At 43.3% G+C, this 14,198-nt stretch overlaps 1 protein-coding gene across 1 annotated transcript in view; it reads left to right on the forward strand.

Moving 5' to 3' along the window:
- The first annotated feature begins 3,217 nt into the window (after positions 1 to 3,217).
- The window catches only part of klhl2 (kelch like family member 2), a 55,171-nt gene continuing 44,190 nt past the window's right edge, over positions 3,218 to 14,198 (forward strand). Inside the window, exon 1 of the mRNA XM_008118126.3 lies at positions 3,218 to 3,469. Coding sequence (XP_008116333.2) covers positions 3,441 to 3,469 — 29 coding nt within the window. The 5' untranslated portion in view covers positions 3,218 to 3,440. The remainder of the gene's footprint in view (positions 3,470 to 14,198) is intronic.

The following is a 14,198-nucleotide window of genomic DNA, read 5'->3' on the forward strand; positions in this document are numbered from 1 at the left end:
AGAGACAAGACGCAGGCATGGGCTGGCCTCAAACTCATGACCTCTTGGTCAGAGTGATTTGTTGCAGCTGGCTTGCTATCCAGCCTGCGCCACAGCCCCGCCTGTTCTTATGTTCTTATGATCCTGGAAATCAACACATAACACCATCATTTTTTTAATAAACTGAGCACAGGATCCTACAAATAGGCTTGCTATCCAGGAAAATTCTACTGATTGCTGTTCAATACAATACAAATGTGGAGACATTTGCTGGAGCAAGGGGCAGAGGCATTATAGAAGACCTAGTGCCTCATCACATTATAGCATGAATCCACTTTAAATCCGGTTTCTGACTCCTGCAGAATTCTGGGGTTTGTTGTTTGGTGAGGCCCAGGAGCTGTCTGGCTAAGCTGTTTAAAGCCCGCTCCCTAAAGTGGTTTTAAAGTGGATCCAAGCTCTAATGTGATGAGGTCCCTAGAAATTCCTCCTTTCTCAAGTTTAAAAAAATCCCTTGTGGCTTTTCACTTTTATGGGGGTCCTGTGCATTTAACCTCAGCAAATTGGAGGGCTGAGGGTATAGTCCAGGCATGGGCAAACGCAGACCTGCAGGCCAGATGTGGCCACTTGGGCTCTTCCCTCTGGCCCTCCTCTTAGTATGCAGATGCGGTAGCCCTCCGTATACCTAGGTTGAGAGGAGGGCAGAGACACATAGCTCTCCGGAGAACTGTCAGCAGCGGCCTGTCTCCTCCTCCTCCTCTCAGCCTGGGAACATGGCAGACCACTCTGTTCCCAGGCTGAGATGAAAGCCGGGAGAAGGACAAGCCACTGATGAGAGCTCTCAGTAGTAGCCTATCTTTCCCCCGGCTCTCCTTTCAGCCTGGCAACACAATAGGATGGTGCATTCCCAGGGTAAGTGTTGCACCCCAAGGGTACGAAAGCACTCTGAGAACCACACGGAAGCCAGATATTCAAGCAACACAGTTTATTGAAGGTTATATATGTATATATGCAAGTAAATAGCAGTAAGAGTAATAAGAGTCAGCAGTCCATAATATAATGTTCACAATAGTTCAAAAGATGGTTCTTCAAAGTCTTTCAAAGTTGTAATCCACAAACACAACACAAAGAGTTCCAGCAAAGAGTCAAAGTCAGCAAACAGCCAGTAGCTGCAGGAATCAGGGGCAAGATGCAGTAAAAATGCCAACTGTAATCCACATGGAAGGTATCCCGTGGAGAGCAGGGAAAACCAGGAGTAACAAGGAGAGGTATACTCGAGAGTCACAAGGCACGAACTGCGACTGGATATCCTGGAAACAGCACGGGAACAAGGCAAGGAACAAGAGACAGGAACGGAGATGCTACTCCCAAGAAAGGCAACGTTGACACCGCAAAGAAAACAAGGCGCAAGGTCCCTTTAAGGAAACCTCAGGGCTACCGTTCATGAGGTCCAGGACAATCACAGCTTCCCATAGGAAAGTTTATTAACTGAAGCATTTGAGAGTCAAACGTTTACTTCTTCTCAGCACTTCTCTTTGACTCCTATCTTGTGAGATAGATTGCCTCTGATCAACAGATCCTCCCCTACAACAACTCTATCTGGTGAATTTAGCCTTGAGTTAACATCGGAATGTTCTCCAATTAGCTGTTCCTCTGTAACCACAACTTCAGGCACCTGCAAAGCCATTGGGCTCTGATCCAAATCCCAGAGAGGCTCAAAATCTAAATCAGCTTCTGAGTCCCACTCTAACTCCTGTGGAAGACCAGATCCTGACGGCTGAGCTATAACAGTAAGAGGGGGATCCTCCCTCCAGGTACCAACCACCCTGCGCTGACAGCACCCCATCCTGTACCAACTGCCCTCTCCCTCCCCCTGCCTCCCCAGCCTGGCCCGCAATGCGCCCCCCCACCCACCCACCCAAAAAAGTTTGCCCATGGCGGGTATAGTCTATCACAGCAGCTACAGATCCCCTCTGATCTTGATTCCGGCTCTCTGCATGCTGTTAGGAGATCCCTGGGGTCAAGAGGGCAATGCAGTGGAAGACATACCACAAGCTGAACTCCTTCTGCAGTCCCTCAGACCATTATTATTGCTCGGTGTTCAACCCATATTTTTAAGCAGTGGATGTCCTGATCCTTAAACACTCTCTGCTTTATTTGGAAGAATGCTGCACTCGTAGAGCTCAGGCGGTGTTGTATTTCAGTGTCAATGCTGACTTTTGTGGAGAGGTGGTTGCCAAGGTAGTGGAAATGGTCAACATTTTCTAATGTTACACCATTGAGCTGTATTTCTGGCATTGCAAAGGGATTAGCTGGTGACTGGTGGAAGAGCACTTTGCTTTTCTGGATGTTCAATGAGAGGCTGATGCTTCTGCAAAGGTGTTTAGAGTGGCTTGTAGGTCTTCTGAATGCACACAGACTACGCTATCATCGACATATTGGAGTTCTATAACAGATGTTGTAACCTTGGTTCTGGCATTGCAGAGGGATTGGCTAGTGACTGCTGGAAGAGCACTTTTCTTTTCTCTATGTTTAATGAGAGGCTGAGCTTCTTGTATGCTTCTACAAAGGTGTTTAGAGTGGCTTTTAGGTCTTCTGAATAAGCACTAACTAAGTTATCATCAGCATATTGGAGTTCTGTAACATATGTTGTAACCTTGGTTTTGGCTTTCAGTCTGCTGAGGTTAAGTAGCTTGCCATCAGTCCGGTAGATGATTTCCACTCCAATGGGAAGTGTCTCATCGACAAGATGGAGTATAATTCATCAGCGATGAAGATGGAAAATAAGGTTGGGGCAATAACACATCCCTGTTTGACACCTGATTCCATCTTTAAAAGGTCACTATGGGAGCCATCACGGTCCAAGACTGTTGCCATCATGTCATGGTAGAGTCACAATTTTTTGGAGGATGGTCCAGAGAGCACTGTGACAGGCCTGGGCCAACCTGGGCCCTTCAGGTGTTTTGGACTTCAACTCCCACAATTCCTAACAGCCGGTAGGGAGTTGAAGTCCAAAACACCTGGAGGGCCCAAGTTGGCCTATGCCTAGTCTAGATGCATCCAAAGCAAAAGCAATTGGAAAGGGTTCCTTTCAGCTGATTGATAAAACTGTGAACCCATTGATGGAGACAAGAGTGACACCTGGCTTCCCACTCTGCCCTGCATCCTTATAGAGATAGAGAAAGGAGGGGGGCTGCACGTAAGAGTGCGTGATGACGTCACTGCCCTAGCCAGGATAAGCGGGTTTGGTTCCCGAACCCCGGAAGTGGCGGCTTCAGTCGAATTCAGCAGCCGAAGGAGGAGGACGGAACGTGAAGATCAACACCAGCGGCGGCAATTCTTTCTCTGTGTGCCTGCCTCCTCCTTCTCCTTCGGGGCATCCTGCCGGGTTTTCCCAGCGTTCGCGGCTGGAATGGTGCTGGCGCCGGCGTCCGCTGCCGGTGTTTTAAGGAGGAGGAGCCGCCATGGAGATGCTGCTGCTGCAACCCTTGGGGTGAGTGTCTGACAGGCAGACAGACACGCGTCGCCGGGGGGTAAACGTGTGAAGGAGTGGACACGAGAAAAGTCTAAACTGACACTGTGAGGCCCGGCTTTCCTCTTCCGACTTTGGGCGCGTCCACACTGTTGTAGAATGAATGCAGCTTGGCAGGGATCAGGGTTCTGGAGTCCTGGGAGTTGTAGTTTCCTGCATGGTCTTCTACTATAGCCTTCTTTGCCAAATGAATGCTATTTGGCAGGGCTCAATGCTGTGTAATCGTGGGATTTGTAGGCATGCAAGGTCTACACATCCTTCTCAACCAAAGGGGGCCTTGCCAAACTACAAATCCCAGCATTACATAGCATTCAGCCACGGCCTTGAGTGTCAGATTGCATTCATTCTACAATGCAAATATATTCTCAATACTATGGAATAGTGGGAGTTGTAGTTTTGCAAGGAGTTGTGTCCAACGGCATTAATTCTACAATGCAGATGTATTCTCAATACTATGGAATAGTGGGAGTTGTAGTTTTGCAAGAATTTGTAGTGTCAAACTGCATTCATTCTACAATGCGGATATTCCTAATACTTTGGAATAACGGGAGTTGTAGTTTTGCAAGGAGTTGTAGTATCAAACTGCATTCATTCTACACTGCAGATGTATTCTCAATACCATGGAATAGTGGGGGTTGTAGTTTTGCAAGGAGTTGTAGTGTCAAATGATATTCATTCTACAATACAGGTGTATTCTCCATACTATGGGATAATAATAAAGTTGTAGTTTTGCAAGGTCTTTAGCTTTCTCTACCAAAGAGGGCTTGGGGCCTTAGCAAACTACAACTTTTGGGATTTCATTAGAATAGAGCCATGTCAGTTAAAGTGGCATCAAACTGCATTCATTCTGCAATGTAGATGCACCCTTAGGCAAGGATCTCTGCAGATCTTCCACCAATGGTTTGGGATGCTATAGTAGGGAACCAAACCCCTGAGCATATGCAGAGTGCATTCACTGTGCCCCACCAGATAGCCTGTGGATAAGAGGGGGCATAACTATATGAAAAAGCAATGTGAACGTGGGGAATGAAGGTCTTCCATACTTACCATCTACTTCATTCTTCTCAAATACAGGCTTTATAGCTGTGTTTTGTTTGCCTGCTTCCAGGAGCTGTGTCTGTTGGTCTCCATTAATGCACTCTGTATATGGTCAGAGGCATTGCTTATTACTCTTATACTCCATGGCAAAGGTCCTAATGTTCAGAGTAGCTTTAGAGTGAGTGTGTGTATATGTGTGTGTATACACACAACAAGAGAGTGAAGGGGATTGCCAAGTGGTTGTTGAGTGCTTTTTAGTTATGGCAACCATAACAATGTGTCCACACAGTAAAATTGATGCAGTTTGGTACCACTTTAACTGCTATGGTTTATTGCAATTGAATTATGGGAGTTGTAGTTTTACAAGGTATTTAGCCTCCTCTGCCAGAAAGGGCTGGTGCCTCACCCAACTACTACTCCCAGGATTCTAAACCATTGAGCCACGGCAGTTCAAGTGGTGTCAAACTGCATTAATTCTACAGTATGGATGCATCCTTCTCATTTGTTAAGCAGTGGGTTGTTTCAATAAAAGTTATGGTCTGAATCTCACAAGTTGAGTGAGCAGCTTTGTTGCTTTCTCCTCTGAATATATTGCACAGTTTTAACGGAGAGTCTGCATGGTTATCCTTCTTTGTTTACTCCATTTTTCCTTGCAAGTACTTTATGATTGATTTTCCCCCTTCCGAGCATGGTTTGAATAATGCATAACAGGCATCTGTGTAGCAATAACTGTATATACAAAGTAGTATTTAATGCCTGGAAATAATGGGCTGTGCCTGAGATGAGCAATCTTATTTTTCAAGCTGAAACAGGGGCTTCTGGCTCAGTCTGTATTGGACCAATTGGGGAAATGGAGCACGTCAAGATGCAACCTAATAGTACCTCTCTATTCTCCTTTGCTCAGACTTCACCTGACCATACTGTGCTCAGACCATATTGTGTTTAGTTCTGGATATCATAATTCAAGAGGGATATGGACAAGCTATAATGTGTCCAGAGAAGGGCGACCAAATGTTTCCATTCTTCAAGCCAAGATGCTAACCAAGTGTAGATATGCCCTCTGTGACTTGCTTTAGGACAACTTGCTTTCCCATCAATCTGACCGAGAACTTGGAAATGGTTCTTCTTTGGACTATAACTCTCAGGCACCATTTACACTGCCATATAAAATCCAGATTATCTGCTTTGAACTGGATTACATGGCAGTGTAGACTCATATAATCCAGTTCAAAGTAGATAATGAGGATTACTGTATCTGCTTTGATAATCTGAATTATATGGCAGTATAGAAGGGGCCTCAGGGCCCTTCCATACATGTCCTATATCCCAGGATCTGATACCAGGTTTTCTGTTATCCCAGATTATCTGGCAGTGTGGACTCATATAATCCAGTTTAAAGCAGAAAACCTGGGATCACATCCTGAGATAAAGGGCCACAGGGCCCTTCCACACAGACAACATTTGCTTTGAACTGGCTTATCCAAGTCCACACTGCTATATATTCCAGTTCAAAGCAGATAATGTGCGATTTTATTCAGCTGTGTAAAAAAGGCTTCCTTCTCCTACCCATTGGCACTGCCAGGAGGGAGATTTTAGGAGCTGTCGTTCAATGATAATAACGTCTTCAAACTCTGGCTTTCTAGTGTTCCCAAGTGTTGAAAGAAATTAGATGATGGCAACCAGGGAAATTAATTTTATATGGTGACAATTTAGCTATAAAATGCACTCATTTGATGTGTTTCAGAGATCACACCATGTTGTGTTCTTGGCCTTGTGGACTTGATGTTGCTTGTTGAGACTTCATCATTATTGCTGCTTTTCATTGCCACTCTTCTTATTTTGGGTTACACATTTCTAGGAATTGCGCATTAATTTTTTTCAGTTTGTTATAGTAGCTCAGAGGCGCCTGGTGGCGCAATGGGTTAAACCACTGAGCTGTTGAACTTGTTGACTGAAAGGTTGGCAGTTCGAATTTGGGAAGCAGAAAGAACGCCCGTTGTTAGCCTCAGCTTCTGCCAATTTAACAGTTCGAAAACATGCGAATGTGAGTAGATCAATAGGTATCGCTGTGGCGGGAAGGTAACGACGCTTCATAGAGTCATGTCGGCCACATGAAGTAGGAAGTGCCTACGGACAACACTGGCTCTTCGGCTTAGAAATGGAGATGAGTACCAACCTTCAGAATTGGACATGACAAGACTTTAGATCAGGGAAAACCTTTAACTTTACCTATATAAGCTTAGGCATGAGCAAACTTTGGCCCTTCAGGTATTTTGGACTTCAACTCCCACAATTCCCAACAGCTGGAAGGTTGTTAGGAATTGTGGTAGTTGAAGTCCAAAAACACCTGGAGGGCTGAAGTTTGCCCATGCCTGTGCTAGCTGCATTAGAAAATGTGTTCTCTAGGAATTTTTAGGCCCACCAGTGTGACTCTAATCAGTCATTTGAGTATTTGCAGTATACGTGTTCAAATACAGTTTGCAGAACAAATTAAAAACATATTAAAATTCGATCCGTTGTCATGCATATCCCCAAACAAGAAAAGCAGTGATTTAAAGTGGCAGTCTTTATATCCTCCAGTGCAAGTCTATGGTCAACTGAAGAATTAATGCACTTTGCCACCACTTCAACCTCCACGGCTCTATGCTATGGAATGATGGAAGCTGTAGTTTGGTGAAGCACTAGCAAACTACAGTATCAAACTGCATTAATTGGTGTACCTAAGGCCAGTGGCTCTCATTTTTCAAGATTTTAGCTGGGTAATTCAGGATGGGGCCCCTGGTGGCACAGTGTGTTAAAGCGCTGAGCTGCTGAACTTGCAGACCAAAAGGTCCCAGATTCAAATCCTGAGAGCGGAATGAGCGCCTGCTGTTAGCCCCAGCTCCTGCCAACCTAGCAGTTTGAAAACATGCAAATGTGAGTAGATCAATAGGTACCGCTCTGCCGGGAAGGTAACGGCGCTCCATGCAGTCATGCCAGCCACATAACCTTGGAAATGTCTATGGATGACACTGGTTCTTTGGCTTAAAAATGGAGATGAGCACCAACCCCCAGATTCGGTCACGACTGGACTTAAAGTCAGGGGAAACCTTTACCTTTACTTTTAATTCAGGATGGGATCATGGAGGCATCTCATTCATGCAGTGACCAAAAGTTTAAATTGACTTAATGGTAAATAACTCACTTTCTTTATGTCATATTGAGTGTTATGATTCCCAAAGTTTCTGTAAAGGTTGAGGTACAGTTCTCATCACCTGTGGCCCTTCTACACCATACAGTTCTAGCACTATCATTCTGCTTTAATTGCAGTGGTTCTGCCCTGCAGGATTCTGGGATCTGTGGTTTAAGGAGATATAGTTAGAAAACAGTAGTGTCTCACCAAGCTACATAGCCCAAAAATTTTGTCAAGGAAGGTAAAGTGGAATCAAAGCACTATAACTCTGCAGTGTGAAAGATTCCTTGTCCCTAATAGCAAAGACCATGTGAAAGCTGTTAATCAGTGGAATATGCCGTCTCAGAGTGTGGTGGAGTCTCCTTCTCTGGTCATCTGTTAGGAGTGCTTTGATTGTGAATTTATAATGGCATTGGAGTGCATGACTTTTGTGGTCTCTTCCAGGTCTGATTCTATGATTCCTCGTAATCGGGACAGTATGATTTATTAATAGACATTCAGATATCTAATACTGTACTAAATCAAAGAAGAGTCACCTTGTTTTGTACTGAGCTGAGTAGCATCATCTGTGCATATATAGCTAGGCTTTTTACTATCATATGAATGTTTTATACACCCTGAATAGGCGGGTAATATAAGATGGACCTTTCAGACCTAGATGAATGGTCTACTAAATCAGCATTCGTTTTCCCACAGTAGCCAATCAAAGCTTTTTAGGGTACATCTACGCTGAAAAAAATAATGCAGTTTGACACCACTTTAATGGCTATGGCTCAATGCTGTGGAATCCTGAGATGAGTTTGTTGAGGCACCAGGACTCTTTGGCAAAGAATTTCAAAAACCTTGTAAAATTCCATGATTCCATAGCATTAAATCATAACAATTACAGTGGTGTACAACTGCATTAATTTTATTGCGTTGTTGCACCCCTAGAAGTTAGGCTTCTAAGAAATTCAGAGATTATCACACCCAAAACAAGTATAGAAAGACGCTTTGACTTAACTCCAACCTGACCCTAATCTCCATTGGATGGATGGGGGAAAAAACTTCGGAGCAGATGTGGGATGAAATTTTTCCTTGCCCTTGTTTCTTCTGATGGAAGCAATTCTATATAGACTGAATGATGCCACCCATTGCTAGACAAGTGCCTGTTTAAAAATTTCTTCACATGTGTCTTGCAACTAGCCAGTTCTTTGTTTGAGGAAATTTTCTGGCACAGCCTTCCCTACTGAGATACTCTGGATATATATCAATAAATGTCCCATCAATCCTCCCCATTAGCATGTTGACTAGGGCTGATGGGAGTTGTACAAAACTCCTGGAATCTGCCAAGTTGTGGAAGCCTGTTTTCATTTATTGATTTCAAAATGACAGCAGTCCTCTTCCTTTCCTAAGCTGGGCATGATGGTGGGGAGAGGGGATGAATTTATTGCTGGCACTTCTGTTTATAATCAGCCACCCGGAGATAAATGTTAACTTGTTTATCAGACTAGATTCCTCGGATAGTGGGTGTCAGGAGACAGAAGTGGGTGCCAATTGTCTGTTACCTCTTTAGGGAGAGGGAGAGAAAAGTACTGAGTTACTGGACCATTCTGAAAACAGGATTAACATGACAACATCTCAGTGTATGCCAGATTAATTTTTTACTGGTGCCAAATAAAAGTATTTAATTCTAAAGGGAAAGCAGTGATGAGACAATTTGTATTTCTTTGGGTTAACGTGCACTTCAAGAACTCTAAAATGATCGGGATTGGAAAAAGAACCTGAAAGATATGGAATAAGGAACAGGGCTGATAGACAGACCGGGTGAAGAGTAAATGGCCAGACAATTCATTAGAACAAAAAACATGTGGTGAAGATAATGAAGGCTGGTGACCTTCAGTGCCTGTCTGCAGCTGGACTCCCTGCTTTTTCTTGTGTGTGACGAGCCATGAAAAGGCTAAGAGAAAAGCTATGCTTTTTGAAATTATATCTCAGAAAGAAAACAGAGGCTCTTTTGTGGGGCAGAACAACAGCGTGGGCCTTGATTTGACTTCCTCTCCGCTTTGTGCCACTCTTTCCCACAGCAAATGTTATGCTATTATTTGAAAGTCTCACAGTGATGTAGGTTGCACTGAGAAATGTTCATTGTCCTAAGTTGGCTAAGGTCCACTTTAGCATATTAATTTTGGTTACATGCAATTGGAGCCCTGGGTGACGCAGTGGGTTAAACCGCTTATCTGCTGAACTTGATGACCGAAAGGTCGGTGGTTTGAATCCGGGGAGTGGGGTGAGCTCCCACTGTTAGCCCCAGCTTCTGCAAACCTAGCAGTTTGAAAACATGCAAATATGAGTAGATCAATAGATACCGCTCTGGTGGGAAGTTAATGACGCACCACATAACCTTGGAGGTGTCTATGGACAACGCTGACCTTTCAGCTTAGAAATGGAGATGAGCTAGGGGAAACTACAAAACTGTACACAAGGAAGAAAAGGATACTAGTTTGGAACCTATGATACCTTTATATGTACTATTTAAATAGAAAATTGTGACCCCTTAAAGAAAATACTTTATCTGAGAAATGATAATGGAATACTAATAGCTGGGAAGTATTACACTATATGCAACAAACACTTATAAACGTATGTCTATTTGAATAATTTTTTTTTAAAGAAAGAACTGGAGATGAGCACCAACCCCCAGAGTCGAACATGACTAGACTTAATGTCAGGGAAAACCTTTACATGCAATCAAAGCATACCATTGTTAATTTTATGTGTCATGTAAGTAACAGGGTCTATTCCCTACATAGCTGAAAATAAATGAATTGAAATATTTTGAGTAATGCGGAAGCACCTTTGTAGAGCAGTCCTGTCTTTTTCAGAAAGCATACTTACGTCTATAGGGTACATCTGGAATTCTTCAAAATATTCTTGGATCTAAGACAAGTTCTAATTTCAGATTCTCCTTTCCCACCACAATTGGAAGACATGTGCCTCTCACTTTATGATGTTAGAGGCTGAAGAAGGAATCTTAAGTGGGATGATCTGGGGTATGGTGTGAGTGATGTGGGGGAGGTTTTTGGAAAATATTTGCAGAGAAGATCCTTCTTGCAACCAACACAATGACATTTGTGAATACTTAATGCCCTGCTTACCAGATACAGACATTTCATCTTCACATGAGAAAAATAAAGAGCTCTACATTCTTGCTGTACTAATCGGACCTTGCTGACAGATCTGTCAGTCAATGATATATTTTGTTGGACATGTTCTCCTTAGGAAAGTTGTTCTCAACCTGTGGATCCTCAGATGTTTTGACCTTCAACTCCCAGAAATTCTAACAGCTGGTAAATTGGCTGGGATTTCTGGGAGTCGTAGACCAAAATACTTGCGAACCCACAGGTTGAGAACCACTACCTTAGGAGGTCAGGCTTGGGCAATAATGGGAAAGGAAAATGCTGGGCATGAGAAGACAGTGTCCAAATCCCTGTTATTTCCAAACTTCCGGGGAGCTGGGTGAGATCCTGCTGTTAGCCCCAGCTTCTGCCAACCTAGCAGTTTGAAAACATGCGAATGTGAGTAGATCAATAGTTAATGCTCCGGTGGGACGGTTAACAGTGCTCCATGCAGTCATGCTGGCCACATGATCTTGGAGGTGTCTATGCACAACGCTAGCTCTTCGACTTAGAGATGGAGATGAGCACCAACCCCCAGAGTTGGACACGACTAGACTTAATGTCAGGGGAAAACCTTTACCATTAATAGTTTTATAGCAGTTGATTTCTCACGTTGAGCATCTCTTATCTGAAATTACAACATACTCCAAAATTGTCCATTTGGGTGACTGAGATAGATATGCTTTTGCTTTTTGAGTCTTCAGTGTACACAAACTTTCTTTCAGGCACAATATTACAAATCTATAAAATGATCTTCAGTCTATATGTATAAGATATATTTGAAACATAAATGCTTTTCGTGTTTAGACTTGGGTCCCATCTCCAAGATATCTCATTTACCTAGAATATAGGTATTTAATATCCAAAATACAGAATATTTCTGGCCTTTGGAAAACTTCCCATCTCACAATGGGATTGAGTTTAATTTCTGTAGTGGAGACAATAACAGTGTGATAATATGTTTACAAATAGAGGCTATTTCTGCACAGTAGTTGGATTCTAATATTATTACAAAAGGTTTACTTGGTGTTGGATAGTTATCAATTGCATTTACTGTTTTCAGAGACAGGAAAGTAAGAATGGCAGCTTAGTAACCATTGGTTTTTCCTTTAATATTAAATCAGATGTCTTGCTTGCATATCTACAACACAGTCCTTTCTTCCAGTCTTCTGCTTTTGAGCTTGGTAGATGAAATACCCAGAACTAAATCCCTTCTCTGTGCCCAGGTATTGTAATGCTATTTTGTTTAGAAAGGAATTAAGGAAAATTGTTTGGTGGGCTCTGAAGGACAGCATGCATTGTGACTTCTGTAGGCTCATTGCTTCCTGTTTCACCCATTCTGCTGAAGAACTATTTCAAGTTATCATAGTGCAAACATTTGCTGTCAAAATTGGGAAGCCATGGTATGTACTGCATTAAGCATGCATACTAGATTTTTTAATCCACTTTTTAAATTAAGCATTGTATAGGCTTTTAAAGTGAAGACTTTCCTTTTTCAGAACTGGAATAACCAAAGAAAGACAAAAACCCTACAGTAGGGATAGGAATCATGCAGTTCTCCAGATGTTGTTGAATTACAATCCCCAGAATTGCTTAGTATTGGCAATGTTAGCTACCACTGATAAAACCTAGAAAACAGCAATATCTACAGGACAGAAAAATATATAAATTGAGTTTGGTGTAATCAGTGAGTTATGTATATAGAAGGAATTTCCTTGAAAAAGTCTTTACAAGAAACAATTTGAGCTATTGTGTGATGAGTTGAAAGTGCTTTCTAATACAGTTCACCAGAATAATAGTTTGAGTTGGTCTGTTTTCCAGGTATTCCTTCTATTCTTTCTGTTTGCTGCTTGGATTCAGATATTTGGAAGAAGACTTCACTTTTGTTGATTTGTCACAAGTATTCATAGTATAAGCAGTCCCCATGTTATGATTGAGCCTCATGGCTCTGTTACTGACAGACGTGGGCGTAAGACTCCTCGAGAGTCAGATACTCTCGAGGAGCGAGAGAGAAAAAGACTGCGAGACATATTTGCAGCACCATCTGACGAGGAGTCTTTCGAAGGGTTTACGGAGAGAATGGAGGAGGGACTGGTTAGCTCAGAGGAGGATGAGATGGATTGGACTCGGGTAAGGGAGGAAGTGGGTGCCACTGGCCATGATGGGACAGAAGATGAATGGGGACCTTCAGGATTAGACCCATGGTTTAGCTGGAGGGATGGGACGGGATCCACAGCTGGAGATGCTGTTGGGCGTAGTCAGAGGTGTTCCAGCTCTGACGAGGAAAGTGATGAGGAAACGCCCGGGTTAAGGAGGACAGCTGACAGTGATGAAGATTTGTAACTGGCATAAAATGGGGCTTGAGAGCAATTGCAAATTGCGTTGGGCAAGGTAATCTGGGCAAACGCTTGGGATCCGTGTGTGTGTGGGACGCTTCCCTGAAGACTTGTGTGCTTTCCTGTGCTGTGACGTAAGTTGATTGGAATCCAGGGTCAGACGGCGGGAGGGATTGTGTGGGCATTTGTTTGTGCAAACCTGTGCTTACTCTTATTAGCTTGACCTTCCGTCGTCTTCTTGACGGACGCCATCTCCTGCTTTGAGAACTCGGACTGAACTGACCACGGCTTGTCTTCCCCCCTTCTTGGACTTGGAAAAACTACAAACGTCTGCTTCTGGCTTTGATCTACGGAACGGAACTGGTCTACTCAACTGCTACAATCCTTGGCTGATTTACTCGTGTTGGAGATCCTGTCTGCTGTGTGTGTGGGGGAGCGACGCAAGTTACTCTAAGCACAGTGTTGGCAGCAGAGAGGAATCTGCTGCCAATTAGTTGCATTCTTTGTATCTTTTGTTCCTTGGCTTTCGTTTCGTTTATACCCAGGCTGAAGCAAGCAGTTTGTTTTTACCCGGATTAAACTCCGGTTTAATCCGGTTTATCTTTTGAACATTTACTTTTGCCCCTTTTTGCTCCTAAAGGCAAAAACTGCCTGGCCCTTGTGTTTTACGGGCATTTTTGAGTTCTGTAATCTAATAAACTCTGTTACTTTGAATCTTGTGGCGTTCTGTCCTTGACAGATTGCCCAACGCAATTAAAAAGTTTATTGCAGCAATAAACCCGTCAGGAAGACGATGGATGAGTTAAGGGCCAAAGTAGACCAATTGCAAACGGCTTTTACCGTTATCCAAACAGCTCAGGCTGTGAAAGGACATGTTTTGACTCCTGAACGCTTTGACGGAACCAGGTGCAAGTTGCCAACCTTTTTGGCACAAGTGGAGCTTTATTTTTCTCAGCTCAGTGCTCATGCTTTTCCTACAGACACTA

The sequence above is a fragment of the Anolis carolinensis genome, chromosome 5 (assembly GCF_035594765.1).
Source record: "Anolis carolinensis isolate JA03-04 chromosome 5, rAnoCar3.1.pri, whole genome shotgun sequence".
Taxonomy (NCBI): domain Eukaryota; kingdom Metazoa; phylum Chordata; class Lepidosauria; order Squamata; family Dactyloidae; genus Anolis; species Anolis carolinensis.